The 17,500-nt window shown below is 40.6% G+C and overlaps 1 protein-coding gene across 1 annotated transcript in view; it reads right to left on the bottom strand.

Moving 5' to 3' along the window:
* The window catches only part of shisa8b (shisa family member 8b), a 37,759-nt gene that overhangs the window by 19,635 nt on the left and 624 nt on the right, over positions 1-17,500 (bottom strand). Inside the window, exon 2 of the mRNA XM_079660574.1 lies at positions 14,975-15,664. Within this exon, the coding sequence (XP_079516700.1) occupies positions 14,975-15,630 (656 nt within the window). The 5' untranslated portion in view covers positions 15,631-15,664. The remainder of the gene's footprint in view (positions 1-14,974; positions 15,665-17,500) is intronic.

Genomic DNA, 17,500 nt, shown 5'->3' with positions numbered 1-17,500 from the left:
TGTGTGTGCGCGTGCGCGTGCGTGTGCGTGTGTGTGTGTGTGTGTGTGCAGCCGATTGAAATAGAGAAGGGAGATGGCCGTGCGGCTGGTTGAAAGACTCCGGGGCGGGATGGATTGACAGAAATAGCTCCCAAGTCTTAATCTTTGAAATGAGGAGTAAGCAGGTGCGCGTTTGCTCAGAAATGTGCAGCCATAATCAGATTCCATATACTGATATCGTTCCACATTGTCATGCTACAACACTTTGTCTGGTTTCTCATTTTGTTTTATGACATAAAATACGTCAGTAAATACCCCACTAGTGAATTTAAAAACAGCGGTTGCTAACAAGTGTCTAAATTAGACGACTAAACGTCATCACGCCCAACATTAGCCGCCTTTAGCTTAGCGGTGGTGACGTGAAGTCATGTAGATAGAATGGGAGGAATGAAACCCTCTTTAATGGTCTCACAGGCAGAGCACACAGCACACACAGTGAAATGTGGCCTCTGCATTTAACTTAGCGCCCGGGGAGCAATGGGAGTGAGGGGGGAAGGGGAGTGTCCGGTGCCTTGCTCAAGGGCACCACGGCAGGGCAGGAGGTGAACTAGGACCTCTCCAAGTAGCAGTCCACACTCCATATTTTAGGTCTGGTCGGGGACTTGAACCGGCGACCCTACGGCTCACAGTCCAAGCCCCGACTGAGCCACTGCCGGACCGTGCTGTAGTTCCTCTATAGCCCAACATTAGCTTTTAACCCCAGGCGACTGCATTCATGCTTCAAAAATCATAAAGCGGTGTTATTAGGTAACGATAATCTTTCTAAACAAAACGTTTACGTATCATAAATGTGTGAATGCCACAGAACTTGTTTCAATTTCCGATGTAAAAATCCCAGTTTATAAGAAGGTTGTTTGCATGTCTCTTTAAGTATCCATATCCAATTAAATTATGTCCTTAATATGAAACATAAAAGTGACTTGCCTAGAAGCAGGATTTCCACTGCGTATGCTTGGAAACATTTCTGTAACTACAATGACGTTTTTAGTTTAAAAAATACAAAAGGTCCAAGTGGAAAAAGTTGAAAAGCCTGATGGCTATTTCCTGCTTGCACACGTTAAGAGAGAGCTGGTTAACAACCATCACAAAAGCAGCCTCAGTATAATTTGTAAAACAATAAACACTGCCAGGTACATTAAGTCATCTTTTCATAATTCAATAAGCCCCCATAAAAGGACCCCTTAGTTTTAAACCCCAGCTTCTCGTGGCTTGCTGCTCAATTCATTTGTGCCTCATCTTTTAATTACTGTAATCTCTCCTCTGGGAATTAGTGATCTTGCAGTTACAAGAACGACCAAAAATTCCACCATTTCTCACATCATCCAAATATCTTCCACTCCCCTCTGTCAAGACATGAAGATAGAAATGAAAATGGAAAGTTTGGTATATGTAAGCGCTACTGAAGCGGAGATTCTTGGCTTTGGATGAACAGTAAAAACTAATATTGAGTTCTTTACAGATGTCTTGAGAAAGTCATTATAAAAAACACTACAGGTTGGTTAAGTAAAACACGATTGAACTAATATCATCATCTAACTTTCCCAGTTAAGTACTGACATTAAGACCATTATTTATTATTTTACAAGTTCTCTAAAGGTTATGTTTTAACGAGGCATTATGTTATGCTAATTCTGACTTTTGGTGAATTTAGGAGTTTTGTGCAGACCCAAATAGACAATATTAGTTAGAAAAAACGCTTAAATGTGTATTTTGGATGTTCTTCTTTCCACTATTCTGAACAAGACTTCAAAAAAAATGACCACTGCATGAAAACATTATGATTTTGTCTGTAGGTAATTATCTTAAACAACCTTTCTTTCTGTTAATGTGCAACAATTAAACAAGAACATGTGCAGACGGCATTGTCTACATTTACTCATTTGGTTTGCAATTTTACAAAAGCATTTATAGAGAAGGATTCCTCTTGTTCCCGACCATAGAGATGTATGGACTACGTGATATTTATATATTCTGTAAGTGTGTACTCTATGGTTTCTTCTCCCAGGACTCATTACGACTCGTTATGTAACAGCGAGGATCCTGAGATCATTACCTCCATGTTCTCCCATCACATTACAGCCGCAGTGAGATGAGACCACGCTAATATCCTTTAACAATCAATTACTCCATCCAGAACACACACACATACACACACACACACACACACACACACACACACACACACACACACACACACACACACACACACACACACACACACACACACACACACACACACACACACACACACAGACACACACACGATTAGTTAATATTACAGTAAGTCCTGTGTGTGTCTCGCTGCAGAGTCACTCCATGGATTCATGTTAAATGTCCTAAATACAGATATACACATTAAGGACATACACTTTATCTTTCCACTTTCACACACTGTTATATCTGATATTACAGTTAAACAATAACATGTACTCACGGACTTTACCAACTATAACATTTAATCTACTTTATACGGTTTTATACTTTTACTCGACACATTTAACTTTTTACTAATATATTTATCTTACAATATTAGTTCCTAGTTACTTTGCAGATTGTTAATATGAAATGCAAATAAAAAAATAAAAGATGTTATTATTAAGTTTATAAAACAATTAAAATGATCTCCAACTTTAAAGAGATGAACAATTAATAGATCAACAAATATAGCCTATTGATATTAACAATAACACATATTATTATGGTCATGAAGGATGGGTCAGGACCGAAAGAACGAGATCGCGGGTACAAGCGGCCGAGATGGGTTTTCTCCGCAGGGTGGCTGGTGTCTCCCTCAGGAGAAGTTCAGTCATCCGGGAGGGACTCGGAGTTGAACCGCTCCTCCTTTGCGTTGAAAGGAGCCAATTGAAGTGGTTCGGGCACCTAGTTAGGATGCCACCTGGGCGCCTCCCTAGGGAGGTGTTCCAGGCACGTCCAGCTGGGAAGAGACCAAGGGGTAGACCTAGAACCAGATGGAGGGATTATATCTCTTCTCTGGCCTGGGAGCGCCTTGGGACCCCCCAGTCAGAGCTGGTTGATGTGGCCAGGGAAAAGAAAGTTTGGGGCTCTCTGCTGGAACTGCTACCTCCGAGACCCGACCACGGATAATCGGGAGAAGATGGATGGATGGACATATTATTATTATTATTATTATTATTATTATTAACTAAGGTTTTAGACAAATTATAGTTGTAAAATTAAGATTAATAATCATAATAATTATTATGATTATTATTATTATCACTTTAAGGTGTTTAATACTTAAGGTATTTAGGTAGAAACACCTTAAGTATTGCAGTCTATTTCTAGTTCAAATCGAAAAAAATCTTTCACCTCTGCGGTCAAATTAAAATATGTTTGTCTGCTGTTATTTTTCTGATGCTACCCTGGTATAAAAATGGCCATTAAATGACAAAGAAGCTTCTGTATCTTGAATAATAAACACTGACAGATCAAAGGCACTGCTTTAAATGTCATATACATAAGGACAGATCAGAGATCATCTGGGTCAAACCCCTCCCAGTTAGTTTAAGACCCTTCATTTGATTTATCTATAAAGACAAAACTTTTAGAGAATCCACTGGAAGTAAAACGACAGTGACAGATATCTCCGTGTCACGATCTCTTTATTCCCCCTCTGTTGTCACTCATCGCTCCCTCCGCTTGTCTACACTGACTACAGTCAGAGTCAGTCTCGCTGTAACTGATGATTACTGACACACACACACACACACAAACACACACACACACACACACACACACACACACACACACACACACACACACACACACACACACACACACACACACACACACAGCGCTTCTGCTAGATTTTTGCTACTGAAATGTCACGTACATTATCTTATATTTTAAATAACGTAATTGTTCAAATGCTTTCTGTGTGCTTTTCTGTCATCAAACTGCCCCAGAAAACCTGGAGGCAATTGAGTATTTACACCTACATTTAAATCTGACTACTCATTTCCGAGACATTAGAGAGCTGTGGTTATCAAATGCATGACAAACAGGATTAATTGTGACGCATACAAATATTTTTCCAAGTAAAAGCTGCAGTGTGTGGGTTATTGTTCAGCAGGGTGAGGGCAGGAGGTTTTATGATGTAACACCTTTCATCATGACTTTGTCTTTATTTGCTATTAGTTCATACTCTATACTATACGAGTTGTATACCTCTCTTATGTTATGAATCGTTATCTTTTGCTTTTTTTATGTTGTTGATCTGTAGCCTACTTACAGGCTTTGGGATGCTGCAACACATTCACTTCTCTTATTTGTTTTCTTGGTTATTAATCGTCTCCCACTGCGAGGTCGGAGAGCATCTTTGTGGTTTTGCTAACATGCTAACAAGCTAACTTGTTGTCTTTCCTTCTCTAGCACAGGTTACGAATTAAAAAAATATTTTTAGTGTTAAAGTGTGCAATACAGTTGTTTGATTATCTATCAGGTTTTAAGTAGCCTACACGGTATATGATTGTCTGGATTATAATTATTATTCAGCTAATAAATCCAGGCTGCAACTCCAGCTGTTTTCATGCTAACAAGCTAATTTGTGTAGCTTCCCTTCTTTAACAGACAATGACATTTTTTTTGTTTAAGCCACCTTGAAAATTAAATAAAAGTATTCCCTGGGTGATCTTTCAGTTCTTAAGTACCCAATTAAGTTTAATGTAGGTATTATTCAGCTGTTGGATGCCATATGAGATTTCTTTGTGCTAGCTAACTGTTAGCTTCCCCTCTGGCTCCCTTGGTATTTTTCTTACTCATCCAACTTGAAAGTTTTGTGCTAAATTCAAAAGTTTTCAAGTAGCTTACACAGTTTTACTGGGGTTGTTTTTAGTTCTCAAGCCTGTTTGAAGCTGTAGACAGATGGCCCATTATAAGTTTGGGAGGAGGATGAAATGGAGCCACAGGGACCCAATGTGTCTGCTGATCGTATGAACTTCACTTTTGACTGATATGACTGTGACAGACAAAGATTGTTCATCTAGGAATCAGCTTTTTTATACAGCCTTAAAAAATGGAAATGCAGCCTTCAAGGAATGGTGGATAAAAAAGCTGCCAGTCGTTCAACTGTTTCAGATGTCAACAGTTCTTGCTTCAACCCGATAAACACAGAGACAGACAGCAAATAGACGAAATGGAGTCAGTGGGCGCTGACCCAAAAGTGTTTCTGAGGAGAAACGAGTAGACAGAGGAAGGTAGAGCAGCTGCAGGGGGACATTTGTCACATCTGATTCACCCAGGAAGATGTCAACCTATATGTCCTTTTACTTTGAGAGGAATATTTGCAAAGTGATGACGTATGTATGCGCATACATGTGCACACTTTAACTCATGTACTTGCAGGCATACATGCATGCAGACACACACAGTGATAGGTGAGAGGTGACAGAGAGTGACAGCTCAACCCTGCAGGTGATCACAAGGCAACAAAAAGTGGAGCAGACAATGAGGAAACTTTGAGGAAACTCGCTATAAACTTCAATTTTTTTTTACCTATTATCCCACAGGTATTAAGGGCTCACACTGTTGTGTTTTTTTTTTGTGCTTCCTGCCTCAAGCGTCTTTTTCCTGTCTCCCTAAACCAGAGGAAGTCAGAGTAAAAATAGCAGCAAGGACATGAGAGGGAGAGCTCATCAGCAAAGTGGATATATGTGTGTATTCTCACACTTTTCAATGCCCGTGTGTCCAACATTATATCTGTGTTTTGGCAGGAATCTGGTCATCGTGATACAGGGGTTTATTGTTTTGCTATATATTTGCAAACATTTAAGAAAATGTTAAATTGCAACCCATAAAATCTGAATTTATCTAAAACACACGCAATCAGCACAGTGTGATCTGTTTTTGCATTATCCATAGCAACATCCAACGTCATAGCACATGTGTGCAATGTGAGCAATTCGGTGACCAATATCTTTGCATTTAAACAATGTATGTTCTCTTAAATGTATTATACCATTGCATAATACTCATAAGGAAAGAAATATGGAGGATTGGGATCTAAACACATGTTTTTTCTTCATTTAAAAGGGACATATGATGCTCATTTCCTAGAAGAACTTTGGGATTTTGGCCTTTGCAAACCTATAAAACACACTACAGGAAAGGGGAAACTCAAAAGCAGAATAAGGCCTCTCTAAATATTACTAAACACTTTATATATTACTTAGATGAGTTGGTTCAATTTGAGAAATAAGCATCCAGTGTATATACGTTTACAAAAACTCACAACGACTTTGTTTGTGTCTATATTTTTGGTACGACTTCCATAGAAGACCTACTTTATAAGTTGAGTTACTCATGGCCAATTATAGAATTTGATAATGCTATATAAGTATTTTCGCCTCGTTGTGAAAAAGATCCCTATGGTTGGTATGTTCTTACTTAACAATTTGCTTTGATGTTGTTTTTGTCTAACTGTTTTTTGCTCGTGCAGCAGCCCCCTGAAGATTATGATAATCCAGCCTTCTTCTATATCTGCAGATCTGAAGTCTGATTCAAAACGGAGAAACTCGTGACCCTTAATCTACGACGTAAAGGCTTTCTAACGAGTCATGGAGACTGACGTTAATGTAAGTCATTATAAAGGGACATGAGTTCCTCTCTTTCTAATAAGCCATCAGAAGAGATTAGGGAGCAGTCAGAAAGACAAAGCAAGTTACAGCGCATGAGGATGAATACCAACGCCGAGGAATTCTGAGATACCATTACAGCTCTCATTATAGAACATGTAGTGACTAGCAGAGGTGGAAGACGTGCTCATATATGTTACTTAAGTAAAAATACTCTGTTACCGTTACAAATCCTGCATCCAAAATCTTGCTTAAGTAAAAGTAGAGAAGCATAGTCATCAAAATAACAAAGTAGTAAAAGTACTTTTTATGCGTAATGGACATTTTCAGAATCATATACAGAATATTAAATTACTGGAATGTGAATATTCATGCAATTTATTTAAGCTTAAGATCATTATTTTACTTATAATGCTTCGAGATATCGCTACATACAATGGCAGTGTATGTCAACTAGTATTTATTATACACAGCCTGAGTTTTCTAAACATGACTTTGTTTAACGGACGTTATGTGAACTTAACGCTAAAAATCCCATCACCGGGACAAAACGCCCTTTGAAGTATAAACCATGACCCTAAGTCCTGGAGTCATCATAACGTGTGTGTGTGTGTGTGTGTGTGTGTGTGTGTGTGTGTGTGTGTGTGTGTGTGTGTGTGTGTGTGTGTGTGTGTGTGTGTGTGTGTGTGTGTGTGTGTGTGTGTGTGTGTGTGTGTGTGTGTGTGTGTGTGTGTGTGTGTGTGTGAGAAAGAGAGCGGCTGAAATGGAAAAGTATTCCCGTGAGTTTAGTTCCATATGTTTTTATTGAGTATTGCTTATCTGTCCGCCTCAAATCAGGGCAGGGCAGTCAAACGTTAATTGATACCGCTGTCCTTCATTACATAACATCAGGACACACACACACACGCACGCACGCACGCACGCACGCACGCACACACACACACACACACACACACACACACACACACACACACACACACAGGTTCCTGGCCTCCCTCTCTTTTGTTAGTGGATGAACATTAGTGCTCGTGCAACTTGAATGCCACCACTATCTTTTAGTAAATCAAACTGAGTGCATGTTTGTAAACCCTGAAGGTCATTGTTGTTGTTTGTTTACTCTCTGTGTATAGAGCGGAAGCCTCTCATTGGACGGAACACATGTGACCCCAAGGCGCCACTCTCTATTACACACTGAGACTATTTTTGGGAAGAAGTACTCAGATGATGAACCTAAAGAGGCCCTATTATGCTTTTGGGGGCTTTCCCTTTCCTGTAGTCAGTGTGTTATATAGGTTTGTGTGCATGTAAATGGAACACCCCTGTGTTCTCTCCATTGGACTCCTTTGTTTACTTCTGTTATATAGTGTGATTTCACGTGTCCGTTCACACGAGACCGCTGGAAACGCTTTAGTACATATGCCGGGCCTGTAAGTGGCGCCAAAAAATACACCAAAAGCAGCGAAGAAGACCCCCGAGCATGGTTGCCCTTCTGTTTATGCCCCGCGGTGGATTTAGCAACATGTAGTTCATGTAGTTCTCCATGTCCACTTGTTGCTGATGGTTGTGGTAGAGGAGCTGTAGATTTTGCACTAACATCTGTAGCATGGTCAGTAGCATTAGCAGTAGCGAGTAGCTACTAACAGTAGCTACTGACCATGCTACAGCAGTGAGCAGCAGAGGTGGGGAGAGGCGGGACTATGGCTCATCGTTATCAGGAAATTATATTATAATAATAATAATAATGCATTTTATTTATGGGCGCCTTTCAAAGCTTTCAAGGACACCTTACAGAGCATAATTAAAAACAAGCAACAAAGAAGATCACACAGTAATACAAGACTTAAAAACAAAGACTTAAAAACAACAATCAGTTTAGAAGAATTAAGATATTGAATATGCCAGTTTAAAAAGGTGTGTTTTCAGGCTGGATTTGAAGGTTGAGAGTGAGTCCATATTGCGGATGTCTTGTGGGAGAGAGATCCAGAGACGGGGTGCAGAGTGGCTGAAGGCTCTTGACCCCATGGTGGTCAGGCGGGCAGAAGGTACAGTGAGTATGAAGGCAGAGGAGGATCGGAGGGCACGAGAGGGTGTGAAGGAGTTCAGAGAGATATGGAGGTGCAAGAATGTGAAGGGCCTTGAAGGTGAGGAGCAACATTTTAAAATCTATGCGGTATTTAACGGGCAGCCAATGGAGTTGTTGGAGAGCCGGAGTGATATGATTAATGGAAGGAGTTCTGGTAATGATACGGGCGGCTGAGTTTTGGACCAGTTGGAACTCAAGCAGGGATTTGTGAGGAAGACCAGAGAGGATGGAGTTGCAATAATCAATACGGGATGTAACGAGGGCGTGGATGAGGATGGCGGTGCTGTTGGGTGTAAGTGATGGGCGGAGGCGATTAATATTGCGGAGGTTGAAGTAGGCAGATCGAGTGATGTTGTTGATGTGAGCTTCAAATGATAAGGTGCTGTCAAGGATGACACCCAGACTCTTAACTTGGGGGGAGGGTGGGACTGTGGAATTGTCAATAGTGAGGAAACATTTGTCAGTTTTGGCCAGAGTGGACTTGGAGCCAACTAAGAGAAACTCAGTTTGATCACTGTTTAGTTTTAAAAAGTTGGATGAGAACCAGGATTTGATTTCCAGTAAGCAGTCGGAAAGGGCAGTTGGGGGGAGAGTGGAAGTGGGTTTGGTGGAGAAATAGAGCTGGGCGTCATCCGCGTAGCAGTGAAATTGGATTGCGTATTTTCTGAAGATATGGCCGAGAGCTGGAAGGTAGATGATAAATAGGAGGGCGTACACACGGAGCCGTTTGGCCCCCCAGAGCGTTCCGGTTGCAGATCTATCCACCTTGGGACCCGTTATCGTTTGCAGGGTCCGTTTCCACGTTTCCTTTACGGCCTCGTGTGAACGAACGGGCTAAACGAAAGAGAAAAGTTTTGGATACAACCGTTTGCGTTATCGTGTAAACAGCACATAATACTCGCGCTTCTATTGGCTAACGCTCCAACACATTGCAACGTGATAGGCTAAGGGGCGGGACATCTGACCAATCACACTGGGCAGTTGTGGAAGAAGTAATCAATATTTTGTGTTAAGTAAAAATTCAATAAATAGTCCAATGCAGATTACTGGATTATGGTAATTGGTGCATTCATGTTTATTTATGAGATGATCTATCTTTGTATATGCTATAATAGTTCAATATTTGAATGCAAATAGTAAAATATTGACTTCCAAAATCTACGGGTGCACGAGAAAAAGCACTTTTATTATTTATGTAATTGATTGTAATAACTTACAGTACACATATCTTATTATCTTCTTAAAGTAAGAACTTAAATTAATATACTTAATTACTTTAGACCACTGAAGGTGTTCACATGTTTGTGTGTGTGTGTGTGTGTGTGTGTGTGTGTGTGTGTGTGTGTGTGTGTGTGTGTGTGTGTGTGTGTGTGTGTGTGTGTGTGTGTGTGTGTGTGTGTGTGTGTGTGTGTGTGTTAATCTGAGGGGAGGATCATTTTGGATTTTAATTTTCAAAGCTGATTCAGGAGAGCTGGGATTTCGCAGCGTTAATCATCCTCTGCTCACAGGATGAGGAGAGGAAGACCATGGGCGGGAAATTAACTATAAATAAAAAATGTGCAGGTGCATTGAAGAAGTCTCAGCTGCACGCTCACTTCTGGACCAGGCATTTATGTCACTAATAAGTAAAGGAGGCGATGAGTCCAGAAAACGGTGAAGCTGTAATCTTGGTGAAATTTGTTAAATCGTGAGGAGGACGAGCGCTAATCTGTGGAGATGTGCTCACTGAGGAGAGGGCGTGGGGGGGGGGGTTTGTGAAATATTAATCCTGCTGTGTGTGTTATCCAACGCTCAGGTTAGCCTAGCAGCTGGAGCTCCTTTTCTGACCACTTTCTCAATTAAAATGCAAACCATTAACCCTCAAAGCATGTCTTCTTAGGCACGTCTGATTCAAAAAGTTGCTTCATTCAACTGATGTTATTTGTAGAACAATATATGATTTTACGTTTCCCAAATGTTCCCCAAAAGTGTCCCTAACATCCCACCTATAGGCCAAAAATGCATTATGTCTTTCCCCTTTTTCACTCAAGATTTTAGTATCTGTATTTATTTATAGAATGACCATGCATACAAAACATTAATCTCAGCAAAGAGAAGAGATGCAATATGCCAGATTATAGCTAATAGCTAATTTCCATCTGTGGTCCTCAGGCAGGTTCATAACAACCAATAAACAAATAATAACATTGCATGATCTCTATCAGTCAAACTATTTAAAAACCTGATTTAAGTACAGCTCAATAAATTAATAAATACACTTGAAATACACTTACATGATCTCGGTCACTCAAATAATTATAAAGCCTGATTTAAATACAGGTTACAAACATAATACTGATTACACTTCAAATACACTTAAATCAAATATCTAATAATAATACAGTTCAAATGAAAAAAACTCAGATTACAGTGTGATTAATGTTGGCATGACTGGTTGCTTAATATCATTCTTTTTGCACCGTAAGAAAACGAGTTAAAATCAGTGCGGGTTTTAAGTTCAACTGGTAGAGTATTCACCATTAATCATTATTGGATGTCTTATAACGTGTGTCCTGATAAGACAACCCACTATGAACAGTCTGCAGGTGTTTCTAATGTTCAAAGTGATGTTATCCGATTTTAAATTGCCCAATTCTCCCCGAACTGTCACCAAAAATCTCATCCACGGCCGTGCCAACGATGACCGATTATCCTTCCACTTTCTCAACTAAAAGGGAGAGGAGTGAGGTCTGAGGCATGCGAGATGAAAAGGAAGGAGAGGAGTGAGTAAAGATGAGTGGCTGAAACTGGCCTCGGCTCTTTGGAGAAAAAGGGTTGAAAAGAAGTGGGAAGGCTGCAGGAAAAGGAGCAGAAAGGATGGAGAATGAGATGTGGAGTTAAGAGGTTTTGAGTGACACGTGCAGTGTGATTTGTGACGAAGAAACTCATCGGGATGAAATGGAGATTCGTGGAATATCAGAAAAGAGAAAAGCAGAGGAGATAAGAAGAATTATCTCCAGATAGAGATGAAAGTGAGGAGCTTTGAGCCCACGCTGCGCGCAGTTTGCTCTCCTGAGGGGAACAGATTGAACCCTGGACCACGTATTTAACACCACTGCAGCGGTGTGTGTGTGTGTGTGTGTGTGTGTGTGTGTGTGTGTGTGTGTGTGTGTGTGTGTGTGTGTGTGTGTGTGTGTGTGTGTGTGTGTGTGTGTGTGTGTGTGTGTGTGTGTGTGTGTGTGTGTGTGTGTGTGTGTGTGTGTGTGTGTGTGTGTGTGTGTGTGTGTAAGACCGAAACTGTAAATGTTAAAAGTATTCTTCGTCTGTTCATTTCTGTTGGAAATAGACTTTTCCTAAGCGCACAGAGGCTGAATTTATGACAGTCGATCCTATTCATATTAAATAACTCTTTGTAAAACCGTGCACACCTGAGAAAAACTTGAAAGAAGGAATTTTTGCACAACAACAATACGAATTTCTTTTAGGAGCAAAAATCGTTTGGTCAATTTTTGTATTTCTTTTGATTTTTCGGTTATTTCAAATACAAGTGATGCTTACAAGCAAAGCAAATGGTAAACAAAGGGTGAAATACAGAAGCAAATGAAAAAGAAAGAAAAAGGTCCAAAGAAATTAAAAACAATGATAAATTGGAAACATGTAGAAAAAACAATGATCAAAATGAGGGCGTGAAAGGATGTAATGATTATGAGGATTACAACGCTCATAAAGCACACTTATACTCAAATAGCATTTTAAGATCAACAGGATTTCCCAATTTCTATCAGTTTTTGACTCTCTTCCCTCAGAGTTTTTGCTAAATTCGACACTTTCCAGTATTTGTGCACCTCCAGGGAAAATGTATCTTCTCAAATGTTTTATGGTTGAGTTGAGCCGGTGATACTTGCTTATGTTGTTAGAAAAGTATTAGAGCTCATACACATGCACGCAAACACACACACGCACGCACACACACACACACACACACACACACACACACACACACACACACACACACACACACACACACGGGCGCGTTAGTCGACACAGTCAGAGTTGGAGGTTGTAAACTTGGAGCGACAGAGTGTTTGTTAGGCAACACGAAGCTGCGTCGGGAATTTCTTCTACTTTTGTTTTCCAGAAATGTTCTGCTGCTTGGGTGAAGTCAGAATTTCCAACTTTCCAACATGCCTGCAAATGCATCATAATACACACACATACGTATGCGTTCACAAACATACACAAACATACATAACTGTGTGCCTTAAATGTATTCTCTATCTGTGTCACACACACACACACACACACACACACACACACACACACACACACACACACACACACACACACACACACACACACACACACACACACACACACACACACGTGTAATTTATGGCATTAGTGAAATGTTCCGATATTCCTTGAGAACTTCTCTCTTTTTCTCTCTTAAGATAGTTTGATGTCATGATTGGAACCACCTCTTCATTATCTCTGATTACCTGCTGATTACAGTCGTGTGTGGCCTTTAGTGCCAACCTCTGACAAAACTAGCTGTAGCTTCATTTATCCGCTCCACATAGGTTGCATTTATTTTTTTTGCAACATTTCAAAAGTTCGCTTCAACTCCTGAAGACCTCGGCCCGTTTTTTCTCCCGTAAGATGGTTAAATACCAATGCCACTTGTTTTGTTTCCAACTTGGACTTATTTGACTCCATTCGCTGTTAGATGGAGCTGCTTCTCATGAAACTATTCTGTAACTGAGTTGATTTGCTCCAAACCTCTCTCCATCTTTCTCTCATAAGAAGTTAGATCTGGTTTTATTACATTTACTGGCCATGCCCATGCGTAGCCTTTAGCGCCAACTTCTTACAAAACTAGGTGTAGCCAGTTTCATCTGCACATCATATTACTCATTTCAGAAGTTTGCTTAACTTTTCTATCTCCCAAGATTGTTTGATAACCAAGGCAAGGTGTACGGTTCCAGTTCGCAACTTCTACTTATTGTACTCAGTTTGCTAGTGACTGTACGGAGGTAACGTATCCTATAGCACCAACTTAAACAAGTTCATTTGCTCTAAACCAGTTGACGAAAACTGACTTTGCACTATTTGCATTTATTTTTTGGGACCCCACCCCTAGATAGTTGCCGGAGACTTGTTTTGTTCCTGGTTTGCAACGTCTACTTATTTTACTTGTAGATTACAGCGGTACGTATAGCCTATAGCTCCAACTTCACAAAAGCCAATGCTACGAGTTCATTATTGACAAACCAGATGTTAACGCGCCACAATTCCGATTCCTTTTAAAAGCTCTCTAAAAAATATGATTGCCATTTGAATGGAAACACGACTTCTCTACCCGCCAACTTCACAAAAGCCAACGCTACAAATTAACACGCATAACTTTGATTCCTTTCAAAAGTAAAAAATGATGCTTGACATTTGAATGGACTTTTCTATTCCTTTTACTCAGTTTGCTAGTAGATCACGAGTGTAGCCTATAGCAGTGCTTCTCAAACCTTTTTCAGTAATGTACCCCCTTTGGAACATTTTCTCAGCCAAGTACCCCCTGACCGACCCCGAACATTTTTGATCGAAAAAGGCTATACAGTACAGATAATTACAATATAGTGAAAAAAAATAACGACATTTTTTTAAAATAGATTTTTCCAACGAGTTTTTCAACTGAAGTAATATCTGTTTAACAAACCAATGAACAAAATGATATATTATGCAAAACTATAAAATACAATACACACATTTAACATGTTTATATGAGGTGGTTCTAGGAATATTTTATGTAAAATTGTTATTTAACTTATTGTAGTAAGATTATTTTTGTAATCATGCATGGTATTTTTTTAATTAACTTTTTTTAGTTTTTTTTTTATCTCACGTACCCCCTGCAGTACCCCAACGTACCCCTAGGGGTCCGCGTACCCCCATTTGAGAATCACTGGCCTATAGCACCAACTTTAGCCAAAACTCCTCTGCAAACGAGTTGACGAAAACTCACTTTGCACTATTTGCATTAAAAAATGTTTTGACCTCACCCCTAGATAGTTGCCAGAGACTTGTTTTGTTTGTAATTTCTGCTTATTTGACTTGTAGATTACAGCCGTACGTAGCCTATAACGCAAACTTCACAAAGGCAATGCTACAAGTCGACAAGCCAGATCTTAACACGCATAACTCCAATTCCTTTCAAAAGTTCTCTGAAAACATTAGCTTGTCATTTGAATGGAAACACGCCTTCCCCGCCCTCCGTCTTTCTCCTCACCTGGAGTTGATGTCCCCCGTTCCACCTCCCGCTGAACTCCCCCTGCGACTCTTCTCCAGGCCCAGTTTGGTGAAGATGCCGACCAGCACCATGATGGCCACCACGCCGCAGATGATGTAGACGATGAGGTGCGTGCGGTCCCGGTCCATATCGTCTCCCCCCTGGGTTACGGTTGCCACGGGCTTCCCGGTGTTGGCCCAGATGGGGGTGTCGTAGTTGGAGCAGATGTTCTGGTCCAAGCGCTGCTTTCTGAACTGGCAACAGAACCGGTAGAAACAGGTGCCGCAACAGTGCAGGAAAACGCCCGCGTTGCAGTTGAACGGCGGATCCCATTGGCCCATCACGTCGTAGTAACCTTGGCAACGCATCCCACCTGAGGGGAGGGCGTCCTCGTCGTCACCCCCCTCCCCCCCGCTGGCAGGAGTGGACACCCCCGTTTCCAGAAGAGAGTCTTGAGTCGTTTTTTCTTCCGCGTAGCTGCTGGCCGTCGTCTGATTGGACTGAGCGGCGGTCGGGATGGTCAACGATTCGCCACCCTCTGAGGAGGATGTTACCGTGGTGACCGAGGGGTCCTGGGTGAGGGCGGGGGGAGGAGTGAGGAAGAGGAAGGTGAGGAGGAGGAAGAGGAGGCAGGAGGAATAGTTGGTGGGTGCCATGATGCCAGAAGGAGTCAAAAGTCCAACCTGCAGGCTTCAGTTTGAGACGGGTGTAAAGAGAGAAAAGAAAGAAATCACAGTTATTTACTGTTTTTTAAAACGGAGCAACACAAGGTTAATGTTATCTCAGTGTTATCATGTGTACATAGCTAGTGTAGGTACGTCAATGAAAATCTGAGGTCACAGGCTCCTCCAACAGTGCAACACAATACAACAGATAGTTTAAATTGTGCAAGGAGAGTCTATATACAAGTAATTTGAATATGATATATTAGATAAATAACATGACATCATGACAGCAGAAATTCAGTCAGTGTTCACAGTTTTTTGTATTTGTTGAGTTTGTATCTTCATTGTAAAATGTACTTTTGGTAAGTGGATAAAAGAAAAGTTTTAGACTATGCCATTTGTTTGTTCCTCGATGTTACGATACATGTTATACCCCTTTTCTCATTCCTTTTTTTACACTGTTCCCTTTCCAAAAAATGGGAAAATGCCATCAGATCATCTTTAAATAAAGGATTTGTCAACAACCAATGCAAGTGGTGTAAATGCAAAAAACAACACTTGCATATAAAAAAAACTATTCCTAATTAAAACAAGGATGATTTTATTTTGTACATCGTTGCCTTCAATGCATGACACACACAGTAACCCTAACGCCCTGGGTTTGATTCCTGAATTTGGACCTTTGTGGCAGGACTTTTCCTTCAGTCTCCCTCACCTATTTCTTGTTTCAAATAAAGGCAAATATCTGCCAAAAATATAAAAAAATAAGATATTTTTATGATGAAATGGAATTGGAGGAATCAAATCAAATTGAATCTACTCAACCCTCCTATTGCCTTAGTTCCCCCCCCCCTTACTTTGGTGTTCACGGTCAAATTTGACCGGTCCTGTTTTAACTGCTATTACATTAACACAAAAACCATTAATCATCACCACATTTCATTTAACACCCTTTCAAACTGTAAGTATTGTATCAGACTACTGGTATACTTGAACAACTGCAGTAAATATACAAAGAACAGACACTGAACATGTGTTGGTGTGCCAGGTGTGATCCATGTGGGGGGATGGGCACATAAGGGGGGGAAATGTGTCAAATTGTTGTGTGTGTGTGTGTGTGTGTGTGTGTGTGTGTGTGTGTGTGTGTGTGTGTGTGTGTGTGTGTGTGTGTGTGTGTGTGTGTGTGTGTGTGTGTGTGTGTGTGTGTGTGTGTGTGTGTGTGTGTGTGTGTGTGTGTGTGTGTGTGTGTGTGTGTGTGTGTGTGTGTGTGTGTGTGTGTGTGTGTGTGTGTGTGTGTGCCAGGTTTGATTTACATCGGGGTATTGGGCACATAAGGGGGGGGGGACATATCTCTATGTGTGTGTGTGTGTGTGTTTTTTATCTGATCCGGATGGTTACTAATTATTTTTCTTTATGGCGGTCATGGTGTTACAAAGTTGACTAAATCATCCAAAATCCAATGAAAGTGGTGATCAGCTATTTCATATGTTCAATACTGTGAAGGATATCATGAAGCCTTAATGCAATCGAATGTAAAACTAAAAAGTTATGATTGATGAAAGCAGTAAATCGGTCAGATTTGACCCGAAGACAACAGGAGGGTTAAAACATGCATTTTAGACTCTGTATTTGTCCCATCCTAGAATAAAATACAGTGAGCAGCTACTATATATATATACGCTAAAGGAACAGTGAGTGTGTCTTGTTCAACAAATCATCAAGCTTCATGGAGTTACATTTTGCAAAGTGACGCTTGCTGTATGCTGCACATGAGAGCATTGGTTTAAATTGAACAGAGTTGCTGTAAATACTCAGAAAGAATTGACTTGTCGGGGTTAAACACATCACACATCCATTGATT

The sequence above is a fragment of the Notothenia rossii genome (assembly GCF_949606895.1).
Source record: "Notothenia rossii genome assembly, chromosome: 11".
Lineage (NCBI taxonomy): Eukaryota > Metazoa > Chordata > Actinopteri > Perciformes > Nototheniidae > Notothenia > Notothenia rossii.
The sequence above is the reverse complement of the archived record's forward strand: the minus strand, read 5'-3'. Positions and strand labels throughout refer to the sequence as shown.